Raw genomic sequence first — 23,277 nt, 5'->3', positions numbered from 1 at the left:
TCATGATGCTCTGATTGTGACCTTGAGGAGGTGAAGACAGAGGAACTAAGGCCCAGGGAGGTGAATAGCCTTGAGCACTGGTGCTGTGGAACCACAAATGGGCTCTGATTTGCAGCTGAAGTGACTCCTTCCTGTTCATTTGTGTTGGGTTAATAGACACCATTTCTGGCTCCAACTCAGATGCTGAATCAGGATCGCTTGTGTAAAACCTGCTACCAGTCCCAAGAACTAGAGTGTCTGTGTGACAAAGGCAAAAAATTTCCACAGCCCAGCATTGCCTGGGCAGATCTGCCATGTAAATGCCCATGGGCAGCCTGTGGGATGGGGTCTGGCTCAGGCTGCCCATGCTAAGGGGAAGAACAGATAGGAGCCGGAGCTCAGGGTGACTGCATGGTTTGTGTCCCGGAGCCTGGTGGTGATGGTAGACCTAAAGGATGTTGAGAAGTGCAATGAAAGTCTTCCCAGGGTGGGCAGTGGACCAGATCAGGGCCTGATCATGGTGGTACATTTCTGGAAGTGACATGGAACCAACTAGGAGCCCTGTTTCATCCTGCAGGAATTTGTAGTCTACAAAGAATTCTCACCCTTGACAGAAAATGCCCTTTCCACTCCATCTCTTCCTGGAGATTTTGAAAGCCCCTCTTTGCCTCTGTGGGGAAGTTGATGCCTCCTGCCAACCCTGAGACCCTGGCAGTTCATAGCTGTGCTAGAGAAGGGCTGGAGTCTAATGCTCCTATCTCCCTCCTCATCTTTTTAGGAAAAGTTCCAGTTCCTCTGTACCCTGAGATTCCCTGTCCTTCTCAGAAGCCCTAGGGCCGGATCATCTCTTGGTGGAGGGAACAGCAGAGCATTGTGGGGACCACAGATTCAGGGCAGATGTCCTTGTTTTGACCACTTTTGTCCCTGTTCCCCTGCCCACCCATCCTCTTCCATGGTGGAATTCCTGATGTTCTTGGCTGCTCCCACTGGCCATCTTCATGCAAAGGGCCCTGGCTGGCACCAGGCATGCTGGGAGAGGGGAGAGTTATCCTTGGAGCTATTTTCCTGGATGTCACCGTGTTTTGAAATGTTTGCAGGCACCATCATGTGTTATGGGCAGACGGGAGCTGGCAAGACATACACCATGATGGGGGCAACTGAGAATTACAAGCACCGGGGGATCCTCCCTCGTGCCGTGCAGCAGGTAGAGAGTGGGCCCAAGGGTGGGATGCCACACAGGTTCCCTCTCTCTGCCATAGATGTTACTGACCCTGGGCCAGCTACTAGAGACAGTGGGGACCAGGCCTCAAAGGAGTTGCAGTGGATACTGGTACTGGAGACAACATACACAGGGCTCTGGAGTCAGTAGAGTCGGGGGCCTCAGGAAACCAGGAGGTTGGGTGTCAGACTCTGAGCCATACCCACACTGAGCCTGTTTCCTCATTTGGGAAGGAGGGAGTCAGGCATGCTAATCAGCCTCTTGCTGCTCCAATGGTCTGTGATCCTGTAATTAAGGATTTGGAGGTCCTAATCATTCTCTCCTGGTTTTAATGAGGGGCATACAGACCCTTGCAGAGCTTCCTTACTGGCCTACTCTGGCTTTTTTCACCACCACAGCCCCTGAAAGATCAAAAGCAAGAAGGAGGGCATGACTTGAGCTTTCAGGACTGTGTCAGCCCGGGGGGTCTCAATAGCATAACTGAAGATAAGACAGAAGGGCCTTCCTTTGGGCCCCACTAGCCTGGGTTCTGTAAGGACCCTCTGGTCGGAGGTAGGAGGCAAAAGCTGCCAAGAGGCAGCTTTACAGCCCTGTCCTATAAGAAGTGTTATAGGACAGGATTTTTTGCAGCCCTGTCCTATAAGAAGTGTATACATTCCTCTAGTATGTGAACCATCCATGCTCCTGTTTTTGGAGCAATACCCTTAATATCCCACTGTCAAAGCTTCAGTATCTCAGCATCTTAGACTTTAGTAATCTAGCCCAGTGCCACTAATAGAAATATACTGTAAGTCACATGCAAATTTGAGTTTTCCAGTAACCACATTTAAAAAAGTAAAAATAAACATGAAATTAATTTTAATGATATATTTTATTTAAATATATTTAAAATATTTCCGCATGTAATCAATATAAACTTATTGAGATAGTTTACATTCTTTTTCTCATACTAAGTCTTTGAAATCCAGTACATATTTTATACTTGGGGCACATTTCAGTTTAGGCATAAATATTATCAGAAATGCTTGATCTGTATTTAGATTTCATAAAATGTTGAAAAAGTAGATTTACATACCCAAGTTGTTCCAGACATACTTAAAGTTTACCAATAACTGAATTGCATCAGTTTTTAAATCTAACTGTAATTAAAATTACATAAAATTTAAAATTCAGTTCATTTGTACTAGCCACATTTTAGATACTCAGCAGCCATCTGTAACTTGTGTCTACCATTTTGAACAAAACAGGTCTAAATTCTTAGAGGAAGGCAGGACCTCAGGAATTATCCCTTCCTTGATAAGCACTGGGGAGGGAATTAGGAGTTGAGAAGGCTGAGTTCTGGCTTTACTTCTACCCTTACTAGCTGAGTGACCATAGACAAATTATTTTATTTATTTATTTATTTTTTAGATGGAGTCTCACTGTCACCCAGGCTGGAGTGCAGTGGCGTGATCTCATCTCACTGCAAGCTCTGCGTCCTGGGTTCAAGAGATTCTCCTGCCTCAGCCTCCCGAGTCGCTGGGACTACAGGCACACGCCACCACGCCCAGCTAATTTGTGTAATTTTAGTAGAGACAGGGTTTCACCATGTTGGCCAGGATGGTCTCGATCTCCTGACCTCATGACCTGCCCACCTCCGCCTTCCAAAGTGCTGGGCTCACAGGTGTGAGCCACCACACCCGGCTGACAAATAATTTTATTTTGTAGTGCCTTCCACAAATACGTATTGCCCCTGCTCTGCCTCATTCACAGAGATTTATATGCGGATGGAATTAAATAGATTTGAAAGAGGCATATAAATGATGAGACTCTAAAATAAGAAATCCTCACTCCAGAGTCCTTTCCACTCATTATGCCTCTACTTCGTGAGATGGTTCAAGTGTTAGCCAATCTGATGTCAAGCCTCAAAACACTACAAGATGATGCTAAATATCACCCAATTCCTTTAGGACAATAATTATTCTATACATCTTGATGTTCCCTTCTGAGTTAGGAAGCCCCCCCTTATGCTAGTTGGCTGTTGGAGTTCTGCTCTTGGTGACCGCTGTACGATCTGTCATCTAGGTTTTTAGGATGATCGAAGAACGCCCCACACATGCCATCACTGTGCGTGTTTCCTACTTGGAAATCTATAATGAGAGCCTGTTTGATCTCCTGTCCACTCTGCCCTATGTTGGACCCTCAGTCACACCAATGACCATCGTGGAAAACCCCCAAGGAGTCTTCATTAAGGGCTTGTCAGTTCACCTCACAAGTCAGGAGGAGGATGCATTCAGCCTCCTTTTTGAGGTGAGATAATAAAACCTGAGGGTTCCTTTCCTTCTCTCCCTCCCTGCCACCCTGCTTCTCAGCTTTTCTTTTTCTTTGTTCTTTTTCTTTTTTTGAGACAGGATCTTGGTTTTTCTCCAAGTCTGGAGTATACTGGCATGAACATGGCTCACTGCAGCCTCGACCTCCTGGGCTCAAGTGATCCTCCCGCCTCAGCCTCCCAAGTAGCTGGGACCACAGGCGCATGCTACCATGCCCACTTAATTTTTTTTTTTTTTTTGTAGAGACAAGGTCTCGCCATGTTGCCCAGGCTGGTCTTGAACTCCTGGGCTCAAGCAATCTTCCCACCTCGGCCTCTCAAAGTGCAGGGATTACAGGCAAGCTACTGTGTCCAGCTAGTTTTTTACTTACTTTGATTATCAGAATGGAAATTAATATATGCACATTTAGCAAGTTCAGATAGTGCTGAAAAAAATATATAGGAACAAAAAAGAATTTTATTTCCTCTTCCTTTCCTGTTACATAAATAAAAAGAAAAAATGATTCATGCATAATCTGTTTTTTACATAAGGCAACAATAATGTATATTTTAGCTCATTTCCTTCCAGTCTTTTTTCCTGTGCAGCTTTTTCTTTACATAGTTGAAATGATTCTTATGTCCCTTTTTTCAGTTAAATTATGAGCTCTTGTATGGAAAAAAATAAGGCCAGGTACAGTGGGTGATGCCTGTAATCCTAGCACTTTGGGAGGCTGAGGTGGGTGGATCACCTGAGATCAGGAGTTTGAGACCAGCCTGGCCAACATAGTGAAACCCCATCTCTACTAAAAATACAAAAAATAAGCTGGGTGTGGTGGCGGGTGCCTGTAATCCCAGCTACTAGGGAGGCTGAGGCAGGAGAATCACTTGAACCCGGGAGGCACTGGTTGCAGTGAGCCAAGATCGTACCATTGCACTCCAACCTGGGCAACAAGAGCAAAACTCCTTCTCAAAAAAAAAAAAAGAAAAGAAAAAGAGAAAAATAAGAATTAGCATCCTTACTATACAAAAGCTCTTAGAGCCAGGTGTGGTGGCTCATGCCTGTAATCCCAGCACTTTGAGAGGCTGAGGTGGGTGGATCACCTGAGGTCAGGAGTTCGAGACCAGCTTAGCCAACATGGTGAAACCTCATCTCCACTAACAATACAAAAATTAGGCTGGGCACGGTGGCTCATGCCTGTAATCCCAACACTTTGGGAGGCGGAGGCAGGCGGATCACAAGATCAGGAGATTGAGACCATCCTGGCCGACATGGTGAAACCCCGTCTCTACTACAAATACAAAAATTAGCTGGATGTGGTGGCGCTAACTCCCAACTACTCAGGAGGCTTAGGCAGGAGAATAGCTTGAACCTGGGAGGCGGAGGTTGCAGTGAGCTGAGATTGTGCCACTGCACTCCAGCCTGGCGACAGAGGGAGACTCCATCTCAAAAAAAAAAAAAAAAAAAAAAAATTAGCTGGGAGTGGTGGTGGGCACCTGTAATCCCAGCTGCTCGGGGGGCTGAGGCAGGAGAATTGCTTGAACCCAGGAGGCAGAGGCTGCAGTGAGCTGAGATTGCGCCATTGCACTCCAGCCTGGGCAACAGAGTAAGACTCCATCTCAAAAAAATAAAATAAAGGCTCTTAGAAACCAGTCAAATGCACTGGCACAGTGGCTCACGCCTGTAATTCCAGCACTTTGGGAGGCCAAGGCTGGTGGATCACTTGAGCTCATGAGTTCAAGACCAGCCTGGGCAACACAGTGAAACCCCATCTCTACCAAAAATACAAAAATTAGCCAGGCATGGGGGCGCATGCCTGTGGTCCCAGCTGCTTGGGAGGCGAGGTGGGAGGATCACTTGAGCCCAGCAGGTAGAGGTTTCAGTAAGCTGAGATCATGCCACTGCACTCCAACCTGGGTAATAGAGCAACACTCTGTATCAAAAACAAGAAAAGAAATCAGTCAAGTGTATGTTATTCTTTTAGAAGTCATATAGGCTAGGAACTCTTTATTTTTTTATGCAAGTTCTCGCTATGTTGCCCAGGCAATGGGCACATGTGCAATGGCTATTCACAGGCATGATCATAGTGCCTTCTCACAACATAGCAACTTACTTCCTCAACGTCAATAGCAGGATCTTTTTTAAAGGGCCAGAAAGACAAGGCAAGGCCAGGCGCGGTGTCTCACACCTGTAATCCCAGAGCTTTGGGAGGCCGGGGCAGGTGGATCACTGGAAGTCAGGAGTTTGAGACCAGCCTGGCCAACATGGTGAAACCCCCTCTCTATTAAAAATACAAAAAAAGAAAGACAAGGCAAGAGGGTACTTCAGAAGGGGGACTGAAGAGTAAAGGTGAATGACCTGCTGTGGTGGCTCATGCCTGTAATCCCAGCACTTTGGGAGGCTAAGGCAGGAGGATTGCTTGAGCTCAGGAGTTTAAGACCAGCCTGAGCAACATGGCGAAACCCTGTCTCTACAAAAAAATATAAAAAATTAGCCTGGCATGGTGGCCTGTACCTGTGATTTTAGCTACCTGGGAGGCTGAGGTAGGAGGATCACTTGAGCCCGGGAGGCAGAGGTTGCAGTGAGCCAACATCACGCCACTGCACTTCAGCCTGGGCAACAGAGTGAGAATGATCTCAAAAAAAAAAAAAAAAAAAAGAAGAAAAATGAAGTGACCCCTTATATTCTTGGTGAGTGTCACTGGATTTGTAGAACAGGCCTGACCATAGACTATATAGCCTCACTACTATAAGCTATAGAGGTATGGCCACAGGAGTCTGCTAGGCTTGCTCCACAGCCTCAGGCCTTCCCTCTTCAGCGGGTGCTCTCCTCTCCCCAGGGGGGGCTGTCCCCCACCCTCACTTTGGGGCTTGTTCATAGCACTTCTTATCAGCATTTAAGGAGACATCAGTCTATCCCTCAAGGACCTTTTTCTCCAAGAACAGCCATTTCTACCACACCACCACCCTGTCTCTACAAAAAATTCCTTTTTAAGTATATTCTGGTCATAAGGCCTCCTCCTGTAAATTAGAGGTAAGGGCCTACTGTCCCTTTAAAAATACAAATTACTAGGTCAGGCACAGTGGCTCATGCCTGTAATCCCAGCACTGTAGCAGGCCGAGGCGGGCAGATCTCTTGAACTCATAAGTTCCAGACCAGCCTGGGCACATGGTGAAACCCTGTCTCTACAAAAAATACAAAAATTAGCCAGGTGTGGTAGTGCACGCTTGTAGTCCCAGCTACTCAGGAAGCCGAGGTGGGAGGATGGCTTGGGCCCGGGAGGCAGAGGTTATAGTGAGCCGAGATCGTGCCACCACACTCTAGTATGGGTGACAGACTGAGATGCTCTCTCAAAAAAAAAAAAAAAAGGAGAACACAAAATAAATAAAAACATAAATTATTATTTTTTATAGTAATACATGCTCACTAAAAAAACCCCACAAAACTGTATAAAAAAGAAAAAATAACCTATAAACCCCAACCCAGAAGCAACTATTATTAACATCTTATTAGCAGAATTCTGCTTCTTTCTTCTATGAATGCTTTTGCATTTCTTAGATCATGCTATAATATGATTTTGGATTCTACATTTCTCTCTGTTATTAAAAACTATGTGTCAGCATTTTCCTGGCTGCCCAATATCCCACTGTATACATAGATCATTCCCAAATTGTTGGACATGCAGGTTGATTCTGATTCAATATTCATAAACATTTTTAAGGCTCTTGATTTTTATTGTCACTTTGCTTTCCAGAAAGCTATACCAATTCACACTTCCCCAGCGGCGGGTGAAAATGTAGATGTGGACTCCAATTTGACTCCCTTTCTATTAGTTTATAAAAGAGGTTTGCCTGGAAGGCCCAGCTGATCACAGTGATATGAGACCACTTGTGTAGCTATTGGTATAATTGAAAAATGACCCAAGTGCCTTGTCGTTTTAGTTTTTCGAAATGTTGCCTATGATTCCCTTCCTCTTCAGGGTGAGACCAACAGGATTATAGCCTCCCACACTATGAACAAAAACTCTTCCAGATCACACTGCCTTTTCACCATCTACATAGAGGTAGGTGCAAGCTCTTTGATCAGCCCAGGCGGGGCAGTCAATTCCCACGGGGCCTGCTCAGTTAGAAACTTCTCCCTGTGACAGTCTGACTTCTGCTTGGATGTTTTGTAGGCCCATTCCCGGACCTTATCAGAGGAAAAGTACATCACTTCCAAAATTAACTTGGTGGATCTGGCAGGCTCAGAGAGGCTGGGGAAGTCTGGGGTAAGTGATGGGGGCTGGAGGTTGCTACTCAATAAGCCACAAGCCCTTTTTCTGGCACAGTGCCTGCACATCTGGTCCATGACTCATTGGATATTTGTGAACACAGTCCTGAGCTAGGTGAAGTGGGACATGTGGGCTTGCTGGAGGGACAGGATTTGCAAAAAGGGAACGGCTATTACCTGGGGGCGGTTCCTACCTCAGAGGATTTTTGTAAACATTAAATGAGACAGTGCCCTCTACATTCTTAGCAAAGTGCCTGGCACTCAGTGCTCAGTAAATATTCTTTGCTGGTATAGCATTTCTCTGTGTGTGTTTTTGTTGTTGTTGTTTTGAGACACAGTCTCGCCGTGTCTCCCAGGCTGGGGTACAGTAGCACAAATACAGTTCACTGCAGCCTTGACCTCCCGGGCTCAAGTGATCATCCCACTTCAGTGTCTCAAGTATCTGGGACCACAGGTATGCATCACCATGACCAGCTAATTTTTAAATTTTTTTGTAGAGACGGAGTCTCGCTATGTTGCCAAGGCTGAACTTGAACTCCTGGGCTCAAGCGATCCTCCTGCTTTGGCCTCCCAAAGTGCTGGGATTACAAGTGTGAGCCACCACACCTGGCTTCTTTGTGAATGAATATGAGTATTCATATGAGTATTTGCATGAGTATTTCAAATAAATATTTGTATGAGTGTATTAGCAGAAGTATTAACAAGAGTATTCAGATGAGCATTTGTATGTGCATTCATGAGTGTTTGTGTGAATATTCACAGGATTCTTTGCTCAAATATCTAGACAAGTATTTCAGTACATATTCATATTAGTGTGAATCTTTGAGTGAATGTCCATATGAATATTCATGTAAGCATTCACATTCGCATGAGTATTCACGTGAGTGTTCACATGAATATTTCCGAGTTTTGGTATTACCATTATTAGCCCAAGATGGAATACAATCGCATGACATTGAAAGAAGACCCTGGTTCTGGGAAGGAGGCGCTGACCTGACCACAGACTTATAGCATTTCTCCAGACCAGGAAGACTGCTATTCTTAGTGGGGCAGCTGCTTTATTCCATCCAAAGTGGAACTGACCTTTGCTTTGTAGTCTGAGGGCCAAGTCCTGAAGGAAGCCACCTACATCAACAAATCGCTCTCATTCCTGGAGCAGGCCATCATTGCCCTTGGGGACCAGAAGCGGGACCACATCCCCTTTCGGCAGTGCAAGCTCACCCACGCTCTGAAGGACTCGTTAGGTGAGGGGGTACAGTTGCTGCCCAGGGAGGAGGGTCTGTGTCTTTGGGGAGGGACAGGTTTGGCACATCTGCCACTGGTGACGATAGAATTGCTCCCTCCTGGTGGCATGGATTCACCTGCAGCACATTCACAGTGACTTCAGACACCTGGAAAGGCAGAATCAAGCACTGTGCCCAGAACACACTATGCTATTCACTCCTCAGAACCTTCCTTAGGCTTTTTACCTGTGCTAGGAATACCTTCTCTTTTCCCCTTGTCCTGAGGAGACAGCTGGCAGAATCCTTCACAGCCTGAAGACCTGGGGCGAGGGCCTCTCTCCCATGGTGTCTTCCCTTCCCCTGCAGCCTCCTGTACAGAGCAGCGGGGGCTTTGTCTTATCATCCCCATAGCCCTAGGCCTTTGTGTTGAGCCTGACAACACAGTCACTAGTGTCTGATTGTTAACTGAGTGCCACCCTGAGCAAAGCTCCAACTCATACCTCCCTCTCCTGTCCCTGCCCCTCCCTGCCCTGTATCATCTCTCCTCTGCTGTTTTCTCCTGGATCCTCTTTTAGGTACATGTGGTGGCCTCTCTTTCTCTCTTCCCCTTACCTCCCAGCCTCACAGATGTGTGTGTCCTCTCTGACCCTGTCTCAGTTCAGGCTGCTATAAGAAAATACCATAAACTAAGTGGCTTAAACAATAGGCATTTATTTCACATAGTTCTGGAGACTGGAAGGTTCAAGATTCAAGTGCCAGCAGATTCAATGCCTAGTGAGGGCCCTCCTCCTGGCTTGCAGATGGCCACCTTCTCGCGTATCCTCACACAGAAAGAAAGAGAGGGTTCTGGTCTCTTTCCTTATAAGGACACTAACCCCATCATGGGGGCCCCACCCTCTGACTTCAACTAAACCAAATTACCTCCCCCTCCCCAAGTCCTCCATCCAGATGCCATCACGTCGGGGTTACAACTTCAACATATGAATTTTATAAGGACAAAAACATTCAGTCTTGACCAGGTGTGGTGGCTCACACCTGTAATCCCAGCATTTTGGGAGGCTGAGGCAGGAGGATCGCTTGAGGCCAGGAGTTCAAGACCAGCCTGGGCAACATAGCAAGACCTCATCTCTACTAAAAACAAAAAAAATTAGCCAGGTGTGGTAGTGTGCACCTGTGGTGCCAGCTACTTGGGAGGCTGAGGCAAGAGGATCACTTGAGCCCAGGAGACTGAGGCTGCAGTGAGCTGTGATTGTGTCACTGCACTACAGCCTGGGTGACATAGTGAGACCCTGTTTCAAAAAAACAAATAAAAAGCATTCAGTATATAACAGACCCCATCAACTCCTTTGGAGCAGAAAAAACACATGGTTCATAGCCCTTCTGTGTCTTGCTTTCCGCAGGGGGAAACTGCAATATGGTCCTCGTGACAAACATCTATGGAGAAGCTGCCCAGTTAGAAGAAACGGTATGTAAAGACAGTCAGTGAAACCAGGCTGGAATCCCCCTTCATGGGTGCCAGGGCAGGGTAAGGCTCCAGGCTGGCTACCCTGGCACAGTGGCCATAGACATTGTCAAGAGTGGAAGGATCCAGGGGTGAGTCTGAGCCACAGTTGCTGAGGGGGCCCAGAGCTAGGATCCACACACCAAGCACTAAGCTGTGCGGAGGAAAAGGGCCAGCCAGCAGGCAGGCTCAGCATGGGAGACTGTGTGAGGAGGGAGGCTGAGAGCCAGCTTTGTGAAGACAAGGACCACGTTTCCTGGGGTGCTGCTCCTGGAATTGGGATCAAGAAGGATCGTTGGTGACTTGTTCTTTATAATCACACATGTTTAAACATCTTGAAAACCCCACAGGGTTCCAGGCTGTGGTTATAAGGCCAGTATGAGCAGATGGTATTAAGCACCTGCCATGTGCACCATGGTAAGCAGGAGTAACCTGGTAGAAATTAGTCTTAAATGCCCTTGGGCCTCAGCATCCTCAACCCAGAAAGAGAGAGAAGCCATGGTCCTAAGTAACAGGAGGCCCAGAGGGAGGAGACCTTCAGAGGAGGCCAGGATGGGGGTGATGGGGAACTTTTCCTGAAGCTGGAGTAGGGAAAGATGGGCACTGAGCTGGCTGGGGTTAAAGGATGGGCGGTAGGATAAGCAGAGGTATTCCTGGCAGAGGTAATAGTGGGACTGAAGATGTGACCCACACCAGGAACATCTATCTACTGCGGGGGGTGGGGGCTCTCAGCAAGAAGAAGAAAAGAAATCACAGGGGCTGAATCGGCTCTGGTGGCCTGGCCGAGGCCTTGGCTGTTTTCCTGCAGGTGGCTGGAGCTGTCACAGGGTTTGAGTAGGGGAGGGCTGTGGCCAGAGGTGGGATTAGTCAGGGAGATTATCCAAGTGGCAGGACACAGGTGGCCTGGGGAAGGGAGAAGCTTGTGAGAATTAGAGGCAGGAATAAAGGTCTAGCCCAGTGACACAGGTGAGTCCACACAGCTGAGCACCTCCAGCTTGGGGCTTTCCCAACCTTCCTCTGAAGTGCCACCCATCATAAATAAGACAGATTAGGGGCCGGGCGTGGTGGTTCACGCCTGTAATCCCAGCACTTTGGGAGGCTGAAGCGGGTGGATCACCTGAGGTCAGGAGTTCAAGACCAGCCTGACCAACATAGTGAAACCCTATCTACTAAAAATACAAAAATTAGCTAGGCATGGTGGTGCATGCCTGTGGTCCCAGCTACTCGGGAGGCTGAGACAGGAGAATCACTTGAACCTGGGAGGCAGAGGTTGTAGTGAGCTGAGATTGCACCACTGCACTCCAGCCTGGGTGACAGAGTGAGATGTCTCAAAAAAACAAAACAAAAAAACCCCACAAAAGACAGATTAGGAAAGCTATCATTAGACATTTTACTTTTCAAGTGTGGATGTTTAAGGCAAGCTTCAGTCACCTGGAGAATCTACTTAGGAGAAACAGATTATTTCCAAAGATGCTTCAGGGCAAGACATGCCTGCAGGGTCTCGCAGCTGTGTGCATTAGGGACTGTCCCAGCTTCCAAGAAGAGTGCTCCTGTCGTACATCCAGCACCCTGGGACTTGGGAGGCAGGGGAGGAGAGCTCCAGCTGACGTGCAGGCAGCATCCCCAGAGGAAGGCTTCTGGAACTTCTTGGTCTCATGGCATAAAATGCATGGTTGAGGCCAGGTGTAATGGCTCATGCCTGTAATCCGAGCACTTTGGGAGGCTGAGGTGGGCAGATCACTCCTTGAGGTAAGGAGTTTGAGACCAGCCTGGCCAACATGGTGAAACGCTGTCTCTAGTAAAAACATAAAAATTAGCAGGGTGTGGTGGCGGGCGCCTGTAATCCCAGCTACTTGGGAGGCTACGACAGGAGAACCCTGGAGGCAGAGGTTGTAGTGAGCGGAGATTGGGCCACTGAACTCCAACCTGGGTGACAGAGCAAGACTCCATCTCAAAAGAAAAGAAAAAAAAAAACAAAAAAACCCCGCATGGTTGAACCCAAGAAGAGCCATAAGAAATGGGCCTCCTGGCTGCCTTGTTAACAAAGATGCCCTCCAAGACAGTAGAAGCTCCCTGTCTCCCTTTATCCCCACCTCCTGTGATGGTTACAGCTCAGGAAACAACTGCTGGTACCCGCAGTCTCCGGGGGCTTGTGCCCATATACCACTTGGGTTCTCTGCCCAGGACGGAACCCAGAGCTCAGAGGAGCTGTTGGAGGGGTCTCAGGGGTTTGGGACAAAGGTATATTGGGGGTATGGAAGCTAATGATTGTCTCTTCCAAATGTGTTGAAACTTTAAAACTATTCTCATCGTGGATTGTATTGCTTTATGCAGTGACACTGTACATGTGTGCTGAGTAACCACAGGGATGGGACATGGCCATACTTGCGGCTGTACTTGGAGTAGGAGAGTCTGACTTGGCCCTGCACAGAAGCAACACCACCTGTAATGACAGAGACGTCTTCTTGAGGGCTCGCTGTGAGCCAGCTCTGTACAGAGCGCATATACACCTTATCAAGGCAGCTCTCCCTTCACCTTACAGAGAAGTTGTGAGATCTGTCAGTGGTCATGCAGGGGGTCAGTGGCTGAGCTCTGAGCCACCAGAGTAGACTGCCCAAGGAAGAGCCCTTTCAGTCTTTCCTCTGGCCCACTTAGGGGCCAGCCACTCCTAGACTGCTTCCTCATTTCAGGATCATTCATTGAGATATGAGACAGCCCAGCATGGCCTGAGGCAAGAATCTCTGGGCCTGCCTCCTGAGACCCCTGGCTGTTCGTCACTGCCAAGGAGGAGCTCTCCACCCCTCAGCTAACATCCAAGCAATGAGGCATGGCATCTGGGCCTGCTCCCATAGCTGCCTCATAGGCCTCCAGCCATAATTATCTTTGGCTGGCTCCCCCTCCAGAGAGACTCTGCTGGGACCCCCCAGGCATCACTCTTAGTGTCCCGGGGACCCCAGAGTCCATTTTGGAGCATGCTTCTATGCAGAGATTTATCTTTCCTAGTGGTCTCATTTTACCTATTTTGCAAATAATCTCTATTCACAAGCAATGGGCCAAAGACACAGAGGCCAGTCAGCACACACACACATTTTAGACCTCTGCTGAGTTGAATTTTTGGCCTTGTTACTGAGTAGCAAAGGCTAACGAGCATTCCAATGCTTCCCTCCTTTCAGGTTCAACATTTACCAAACACCTACCACTTGCTGGCCTTACCTGAGAAACTGATTCCCCAGGCCCATGATTCCTCAAGGCCTTTCTCAGTTCCACTGCCGGTACCACTGAGCCTCCTCCCAGAGCACCCTGTCATTGTCTCAGTCCACCTGAGATGCTGACCTGGCTCTCGCCTCCCTCACACTTGGGGCGTACTGTCCCTCCATCAGGATGCACTTATCCCTTCCCCATCACCTGGCAAACTACTCCTCTGGCCCCTCCCAGGCCCCACCCAGGCACTAGGATGGGTTTCCTATTGGTCCTGCTCCCAGCTGTGAAGAGCACAGACTTGGGAGCTGGAGTGCCTGAGTTGAATTCCTGTGTGGCCACAGACCAGCTCTGTGGCCATGGGTGGGTGCCTTGACCTCCCTGTTTTTCAGTGTCCTCGTCTATAAAACTGGGTTGATGATACGTCTACCTTATAGGAAGTTGCGAGGATTAAATGAGCAACCACACTTCTACACTTAGAACAGAGCCTGGCCACAGCAAGCGCTGTGGAAGGGTTGGCCCTATCATAACTTGGCATGAGCTTACCTACCCATTATCTGCCCCTTCTCTCACAGAATGAAGGGCTGAGCAAGCTGAGGCCACCCTGGGAGGTCCAGGCCCCAGATGTTGGATGCAGGGTTAGACATGATAGCCATAATCCTTGCTGAAGGGAGGCTGAGAGAGCCCAGTACACCTCCTGTCCTGACATGGCCTCGTGGCTTGGCAGCAGAGAGGTCCCTGAGGGAAGTGTATACAGGGGACAAGACTGGTAGGAGCCCATCTCTGTGCTGGCAGTGAAGCCTTTCAGCTCAAACCTGTGGAGACTCCCTGTGGATGGTGGGGAGGACACTTGGCTGAGGCTGGTGGGCAGAGTCCAGGCTTCATTAACAGATCGGTCACGCCCCAGAGCAGCCTTTCTTAGCATGTGTGGCTAGAGACCCCTGCCTCCAAATGCAGCAGAACTACCCATTCCCACCCAGACTGCTGAGTCTATTCATCAGGGGGCCTGAGCATCTGCCCTCCCAGGAATGGCTCAGGGGGGTCTTCACAGGGTAAAGTTTGAGCAGACGCTGCTCAGGGGCTAGACCTGCACTGGCCACTATGGCAGCCACTGGCCACATGTAGCTATGGAGCACTCAGATGTGGCTGGTCCTGACTGACATATAATGCAAGTGTAAAATGCACACCAGATTTCAAAGACCCAGCACCAAAAAAGAAGGTGTATTAGTCCATTCTCACACCTGAGACTGGGTACTTTATAAAGAAAAGAGGTTTAATTGGCTCATGGTTCCACAGGCTGTACAGGAAGCATGGCAGCATCTGCTTTGGGGGCGGCCTCAGGGAGCTTTTACTCATGGTGGAAGGCAAAGCGGGAGAAGACGTCTTACATGGCAGGAGCAGGAGGAAGAAAGTGAGGGGCAGGGAGGTGCCATACGTTTAAATGACCAGATCTCATAAGAACTCACTCACTACCATGAGAACAGCACCAAAGGGGAAGTCCATCCAATCACCTCCCACCAGGCCCCCCACCTCCAGCATTGGGGATTATATTTCAACATGAGATTTGGGTGGGGACAGAGATCCAAACCATGTCAGATGGTAAAATATCTCAATAATTTAAAAATGTTGATTACATGTTGAAATTATAACATTTTGGGGCCAGGTTCAGTGGCTCACACCTGTAGCCCCAGCTACTTAGGAGGCTGAGGTGGGAGGATTGCCTGAACCCAGAAGGTAGAGGCTGCAGTGAGCTATAACTGTACCACTGCACTCCAACCTGGATGACAGAGCAAGACCCTGTCTTAAAAGAACAAAACAAAACAAACAAAACCCCACAAACAAACCATAATATTTTTGATATCTTGGGTTAAAATTTAAATAAAACATATTAAAATTATTTTTACCTGCTTCTTTTTAGCTTTTCTTACATGGTTACTAGAAAATATAACATTACACGTATGGCTTACATTTGTAGTTTGCATTGTATCTCTGTTGGACATGGCTGATCGAGACCCTGAAAACTGCGTGAAGGAGGGGGAACACTGTGGTTTGTGGAAGGGGCAGAGACGTTTCATGTGAAGGAAAACCAGGAGGGCTTCAGGAAGGAAGCTGATTTTCAGCTGAGCCTTGGAGAGAGAGTGGAACGCAGGAAGGCAGACAGCATAGGGGGACAGAAAAGGGTACTCCAGGCAGGGGGTCACCTGAGCAGAGGCCTAGAGATAGAAAGTGGTCAGGTTTGGATGAAGAAATAGACCAGTGCGCATCCTCACAGTCTACATGACGAGGACCAGGCTGCTGGATGTGCCCTCTGTCACCTTCCTGCTCTTCTCATGGGGACCTCATACCCAAGAACTCTTTTGACCAATGTCCTCCGGGGGAAGGGAACCAACATGGGTTGACAAGGGAGCTTAAGGAGCCAGGAAGGGGCAGGCAAGGTCTCTGAGAAGGCCGGTCTCTTGGGGTCTCACTTTAGTGGCGAGCCATCTAATGTCTACCTGCTCTGTTTTGCAGCTATCTTCACTGAGATTTGCCAGCAGGATGAAGCTAGTCACCACTGAGCCTGCCATCAATGAAAAGTATGATGCTGAGGTACAGCAGGGGTTGTGGACAGGTGTCCCACTGTGGGGAAAGTGTATGGGTTTGCTACTTGGGTCACACAAGCGAGCCTTCCCTTCCTGCCTCAACCAAAGATCCCCATGCAGCCCTGGGTCAGCCCCTTTCCACTCCTGGACTGGCCAGAGTCTTCAGAGTCCCTGGAGACCCTTAGGGGCTGTCATGTGGTAAAAGGGCTAGGTCAGGCCACCAACAAGTTCACATGTGAGGCCTAAAGAACTTATTAGAAATGGGATAGAAGCCGACCTTAAGATGAAGAAAAATTTTTTTTTTGCCAGTCAATAATTTTTTTAAATTAATTAATTAATTTTTTTATTGATCATTCTTGGGTGTTTCTCACAGAGGGGGATTTGGCAGGGTCATAGGACCATAGTGGAGGGAAGGTCAGCAGATAAACAAGTGAACAAAGGTCTCTGGTTTTCCTAGGCAGAGGACCCTGCGGCCTTCCGCAGTGTTTGTGTCTCTGGGTACTTGAGATTAGGGAGTGGTGATGAGTCTTAACGAGCATGCTGCCTTGAAGCATCTGTTTAACAAAGCACATCTTGCACCGCCCTTAATCCGTTTAACCCTGAGTGGACACAGCACATGTTTCAGAGAGCACAGGGTTGGGGGCAAGGTCACAGATCAACAGGATCCCAAGGCAGAAGAACTTTTCTTAGCACAGAACAAAATGAAAAGTCTCCCATGTCTACCTCCTTCTACACAGACACGGCAACCATCCGACTTCTCAATCCTTTCCCCACCCTTCCCCCCTTTCTACTCCACAAAACCGCCACTGTCATCATGGCCCGTTCCCAATGAACCGCTGGGCACACCTCCCAGACGGGGTGGTGGCTGGGCAGAGGGGCTCCTCACTTCCCAGCAGGGGCGGCCGGGCAGAGGCGCCCCTCCCCTCCCGGACGGGGCGGCTGGCCGGGTGGGGGGCTGACCCCCCCACCTCCCTCCCGGACGGGGCGGCTGGCCTGGCGGGGGCTGACCCCCCACCTCCCTCCCGGACGGGGCGGCTGGCCTGGCGGGGGCTGACCCCCACCTCCCTCCCGGACGGGGTGGCTGCCGGGCGGAGACGCTCCTCACTTCCCAGATGGGGTGGCTACGGGGCGGAGGGTCTCCTCACTTCTCAGACGGGGCGGTTGCCGGGCAGAGGGTCTCCTCACTTCTCAGACGGGGCGGCCGGGCAGAGACGCTCCTCACTTCCTAGATGGGATGGCGGCCGGGCAGAGATGCTCCTCACTTTCCAGACTGGGCAGCCAGGCAGAGGGGCTCCTCACATCCCAAACGATGGGCGGCCACGCAGAGACGCTCCTCACTTCCCAGACGGGGTGGCGGCCAAGCAGAGGCTGCAATCTCGGCCTTTTGGGAGGCCAAGGCAGGCGGCTGGGAGGTGGAGGTTGTAGCGAGCCGAGATCACGCCACTGCACTCCAGCCTGGGCACCATTGAGCACTGAGTGAACGAGACTCCGTCTGCAATCCCGGCACCTCGGGAGGCCGAGGCTGGCGGATCACTCGCGGTTAGGAGCTGGAGACCAGCCCGGCCAACACAGCGAAACCCCGTCTCCACCAAAAAAATACGAAAACCAGTCAGGTGTGGTGGCGCGCACCCGCAATCGCAGGCACTCGGCAGGCTGAGGCAGGAGAATCAGGCAGGGAGGTTGCAGTGAGCCGAGATGGCAGCAGTACAGTCCAGCTTCGGCTCGGCATCAGAGGGAGACCGTGGAAAGAGAGGGAGAGGGAGACCGTGGGGAGAGGGAGACCGTGGGGAGAGGGAGAGGGAGAGGGAGAGCAAAGAAAATTTTTTAAAAAGAAAGAAAAGAAAAAGGGCATCTTCAGGTTCTACCCTAGACTGGCAGAATCAGAAACTCTGGGAATGGATCTAGTGACCTGTAGTTCAACATCAGTCAGGTGATTCTGATGCCTTGTCACATTTGAGAACCGCTGCTCTAAGCTCCACTCCCTCCCCAGTCTCCAAACCATGGGTTAGTTCTACAAACTCTGGGTGCTCTAGGCTTCTACATGAGATTTCCTTAGAGCTAAGGGCTAAAGTGTGGACCATCTTTCAGAATCACCTCGCTATGTCACTACAGAATCTCTTTCCTCCCAGTAAACAGCTGGCCAATCAGAGGGAGTGCTCAGCATCACCATTAACAAGGGAAATACAAATTAAAACCTCGTTGGAATTCTACCCTTAAATTGGCAAAAACTAGAATGTTTTTGACAACACAAAATGATGATGAGAATGTGGAGAAATGGAAACTCTTGTCCACTTCTGGTCAAAGTGTAATTGATACAACCACTTTGGGGAGCATTCTGGCACCATCTGGTGTAGTAAAAACACATTTATTGTTAATTTGGCTTTCCTCTAAGATGCTCATGGAATCATAGCTCATGGAGAAAGGAGCATTTGTAAGCCCTAAGCTCGACAAACCAGTTATACTTTTCAGATTCTAAATCCTGAAGGAAAATGACAGTCCCTGTGGCTCTGTAGAACTAACCCATGGTTTGGAGACTGGGGAGGGAGTGGAGCTTAGAGCAGCGGTTCTCAAATGTGACAAGGCATCACAGTCACCTGACTGATGTTGAACCACAGGTCACTAGATCCATTCCCAGAGTTTCTGATTCTGCTGGTCTAGGGTGGGGCCTGAAGATGCCCTTTTTTTTTTCTTTCTTTTTTAAAAATTTCATCTTAAGGTCGGCTTCTATCCCATTTCTAATAAGTTCTTTAGGCCCTTTTATGACACTGAGGCCTCCTCTCTTGAGGTCACACTTGAGAACCACTGGCATCCTAGTTAAGGCCATGGTGACTGGATTGGGCTCTCCTGGGTTTAGCACCCTGCTCTTTCCTCCATTAGCTGTATATAGCCTTAGCAAAATACCTACACTTTTTTGTGTGTGTGTGAGACAATCTCCCTATGTCACCCAGGCTGGAGTGTAGTGGCACGATCTCTGCTCACTGCAACCTCTACCTCCCAGGTTCAAGCCATTCTTCTGCCTCAGCCTCCCAAGTAGCTGGGATTACAGGCACATGCTACCATGCCCAGCTAATTTTTGTTTTTTGAGATGGAGTCTCACCCAGGCTGGAGTGCAGTGGTGCGATCTCAGCTCACTGCAACCTCTCCCTCCCAGGCTCAAGCTATTCTCTTGCCTCAGCCTCCCAAGTAGCTGGGACTACAGGCGCACACCATCACACCCAGCTGATTTTTGTATTTTTAGTAGAGACAGGGTTTCACCATGTTGGCCAGGCTGGTCTCGAACTCCTGACCTCAGGTGATCTGCCCGCCTTGGCCTCCCAGAGTGCTGGCATTACAGGAGTGAGCCACCACACCTGGCCAAAATACCTACACTTTCTAAGGCTCAGTTTCTTCATTTGTAAGTTGGGTAGATAACACAATCCATGCTCAAAGAGATCTTGTGAAGAATGAGATAATGTGTAGAAACCTCTTAGCATAGTGCTGTCATGGGGTAAATGTTCAATAAATGTTGTTTAGCACTCCTCTCCCTTCTACAGAGCAGCAGTATTGCTTCTAGGTATATATAGTCTAGAGACATTCTCACATGTGTGAGAGACTACAGGTCACTATTAAAACAAGCACTGTGAGCACCATTCTTCTATAGAGTCTATAAGTCTCTTTATAGACTTATTGTAATAAGGATTAAATAGTGACTCTTTATAGTACTTACTATAATAGCAAAAAATTAGAAACATAATATCCTTTAACAGGGGAGTAGCTAAGTGAGTTGTGGGATGAGGGAGCCAGAGCTAGAGCTACCTGCATGGATAAACCTCAAGTGAGAAAAAGACTAGATGCCTGAAGTGGCCCAAACAACAGTCTCTATTATTTACACCACATATAAAAACATGCAGAGAGATGCTGATATCATTAATGGATATATGTGTGTGCAGTAAAAGAAAAAATGCATGGGAGTGAAAAAACCAGACTGAGGCCAGAGGTTTCCTTTTGGGATGGGAGGGGAGTGGATTTGTAGCATGGTATGCAGAAGCTTCACATTTATCTGAAATGTTTTACTTCTTAAAAAAAAAAAAATCCCTGGGCCGGGTGCGTGGCTCATGCCTGTAATCCCAGCACTTTGGGAGGCTGAGGCAGGCGGGTCACTTGAGGCCAGGAGTGCGAGACCAGCCTGGACAACATGGAGAACCCCATCTCTACTAAAAAATGTAAAAATTAGCTCAGTGTAGTGGTGCATGCCTGTAATCCTAGCTACTCGGGAGGCTGAGGCACAAGAATCGCTTGTGCCTGAGGGGCAGTGGTTGCAATGAGTGGAGATCATGCCATTGCACTCCAGCCTGGGCAATAGAGGGAGAATCTGTCTAAACAAACAACAACAAAAAAACCACCCCTGAAGCCAATGTGACAGCAGGCTATTAAAGTCACATTTTGGGGCGGTTTGCCCAGGTTTTATGGCATTATTTTGTATGGTTTTCTGCTTTTCTGTATTCTTGAAGATTTTCTTATCTTTTTTTTTTTAGATGGAGTCTAGCTCTGTCACCCAGGCTGGAGTGCTGGAGTGCAGTGGCACAATCTCGGCTCACTGCAACCTCCACCTCCCAGGTTCAAGCGATTCTCCTGCCTCAGCCTCCTAAGTAGCTGGGATTACAGGCACCTGCCACCACCCCCAGCTAATTTATGTATTTTTAGTAGAGACGGGGTTTCATTGTGTTGGCCAGGCTGGTCTCAAACTCCTGACCTCGTGAGCCTCCAGCCTCAGCCTCCCAAAGTGCTGGGATTGCAAGCATGAGCCAACATGCTTGGCCTTCTTATCTTTTCTTATTTGGTGTTCCCTTAGCTTAGGATTATCAACATTGCTACCCGTGAACCTGGCTGGGTGGACGTTGTACCTGTCTTGAAGGTTTTTCATGCCCCTATTTTTTATTTTTTATTATTGTTTTTTAGACAGGGTCTTGCTTTGTCACCCAAGCTGGAGTGCAGTGGCGCTGTCATGGCTCACTGCAGCCTCAACTGCCTGGGCTCAAGCAATTCTCCCACCTCAGCCTCCCAAGTAGCTGGGACCACAGGCCTGCGCCACCACGCCTGACTTAATTTTTTTTTTTTTTCTGTAGTGATGGGGTCTCCCTATGTTGCCCAGGGTGGTCTTGAGCTCCTGGGCTCAGGGGGTCCTCTTAGCCTTCCAAAGTGCTGGGATTACAGGTGTGAGCCACCACGCCTGGTGAAGTTGGACAATCATGCTTTTTCATGTAATTTGTGTTCTAAGATCTGCATTGTTGGCCCTGGCCAACTGAGTGAGTCTCTGTGCCATCCAGTGTGAATGTGTTTATAATCTTTCTGATAAGCATTTTTCTTTACAAACATGAGTTCTTGAGAGAGATGTGGAAAAATTATTTTGGTTGCTGCCTTTCCTAGACTGTAGCCAGTATTCTCAGGTCATTTTCAGCACTGTCTTCGGTATTGATGCCTGTTTTCAAGAGGGTAGAATTGCTTCTTCAGAATTTCTTTGGCTGATGGGGCTGGCTATAAGGCAGAAGACTGGGTTCCTAATCCACCTCTTCCACAAGCTCTCTGTGGCGAGTTGCTCAGACCCTCTCAACCTCAGGGTTGTCCTCTGTGAACAAGGAAGTTGGCCTGATAACCTGCAGTGACCCTCCCATTCTGCCAGTCGGTAATTCTGTGAAGTGGTGTAAAGGGCTGTGAGCCTCAGGCATAAACAGACAGCAGGGAGAGACTTAGTATACCCCACTCTGCCAAGAGAAGATATACTGGCAAGCTGCAGTGGGATGAAAATCGGAAAACTGCCTGCCCCAAGAGCTGCCCCACAGCCTGATGTGCAGCTTAAGCAGAATTCTCTGAATTATCCTCATTACATTTATAATGAAAATGCCTATTAGGAAACTTACATGAGTCTATGCTGTTTCCAAGGCATTTTTTTCCTATCTAAAAAATGCCCCTGTTTGTTGTTGTTGTTTTTGAGACAGGGTCTCACTCTGTTGCCCAGGCTGGAGTGCAGTGGTGCAATCTTGGCTCACTGTAACCTCTGCCTCCCAGGTTCAAGCCATTCTCCTGCCTCAGCCTGCTGAGTAGCTGGGATTACAAGCATGTGCCAGCGCACCCAGCTATTTTTTATTTTTTATTTTTAGTAGAGATGGGGTTTCACCATGTTGGCCAGGCTGGTCTTGAACTCCTGACCTCAAGTTATCTGCCCGCCTTGGCCTCCTAAAGTGCTGGGATTACAGGCATGTGCCACTGCACCCAGCCTCCTACATCACCTTCTGATTGGCCCAGACATGTAAGTTTGGCTCTGCTGTGCCTCACTGAACAGAGTCATCAAGCTGGAGGACCTTGATGGCTCAGTCGAACTTTCTGTAGCTGGGCCATGATACATTTTCTAGAGCTGGGAGAAGGAGGGCATGTGGACAGGTGAGACTGGCCACCAAGCCTCTCCTGTTGACCCCACAGGAAGTCCACACCTGAAGGGGACCTTTGTGGGGCTTCCAGAGGGGCAGATCCAGGATCTGGACACTGGTCACATGCCTTGGGTCCCAGGCTTTGTGCCTGAATTGCCACAGAGCCATCAGGATGCCAGGGGTTCTGTTGACCCTTGCTATGTGAGGGCAGTTGGGCCTCAGTGCCCAGGTGACCTGGTTGGATGAGGGCTAGAATACAGCAGGCCTTTGGTCTGGGAGAGGGCCAGTGGGGCAGTGGAGTGGTCACAGTTTTGGTCACCAGTCCCAGGATCCAGGTGTCAGGGGCTCCCTCCAGTGGCCCTTTTATGACAACTAAAGGAAGTCCTATTGTTCACAGCGAGGGTTCTCAGCTTGGTTCCTTGTGCCTCTTTTAGGGAAGACACTCAGATGGTATATCGAGTATAAAATGACTTAGCGATTCTTCTCCTCAAAATGTGTCATTTATGATCCTTTTGTAGTTCATGAGCGTGATGATTGTGTGTTCATATGCTTGTGTGAGATATGCCACCCTTGAACCTTGTTACGACATTGGCACATTACCCATCTGATCTGAAAAA

General features: G+C 48.7%; 1 protein-coding gene and 1 non-coding gene across 14 annotated transcripts in view; both read left to right on the top strand.

Annotated features, from left to right (window-relative positions):
- KIF9 (kinesin family member 9) overlaps positions 1–23,277 on the top strand; it is a 53,434-nt gene that overhangs the window by 7,841 nt on the left and 22,316 nt on the right. For 11 of the 13 annotated variants that reach the window (XR_010111423.1, XM_063602295.1, XM_034956312.2 and 8 more), the window contains 7 exons: positions 1,077–1,183; positions 3,263–3,487; positions 7,463–7,546; positions 7,658–7,750; positions 8,849–8,996; positions 10,376–10,440; positions 16,186–16,263. Coding sequence is in view for 12 of the 13 variants with exons in the window: in XM_034956312.2 (XP_034812203.2) it covers positions 1,077–1,183; positions 3,263–3,487; positions 7,463–7,546; positions 7,658–7,750; positions 8,849–8,996; positions 10,376–10,440; positions 16,186–16,263 (800 nt within the window). In the remaining variant the exon portion in view is untranslated. The remainder of the gene's footprint in view (positions 1–1,076; positions 1,184–3,262; positions 3,488–7,462; positions 7,547–7,657; positions 7,751–8,848; positions 8,997–10,375; positions 10,441–16,185; positions 16,264–23,277) is intronic. The other 2 variants (XM_008971780.4, XM_034956311.3) reach the window with 1 other exon arrangement.
- Positions 23,167–23,270, top strand: LOC112439478 (small nucleolar RNA U13). The gene has a single exon (XR_003027753.1). It is a non-coding gene; the product is annotated as a small nucleolar RNA U13 (small nucleolar RNA).

This window comes from Pan paniscus, chromosome 2, assembly GCF_029289425.2.
Source record: "Pan paniscus chromosome 2, NHGRI_mPanPan1-v2.0_pri, whole genome shotgun sequence".
Taxonomy (NCBI): Eukaryota; Metazoa; Chordata; class Mammalia; order Primates; family Hominidae; genus Pan; species Pan paniscus.
The sequence above is the reverse complement of the archived record's forward strand: the minus strand, read 5'-3'. Positions and strand labels throughout refer to the sequence as shown.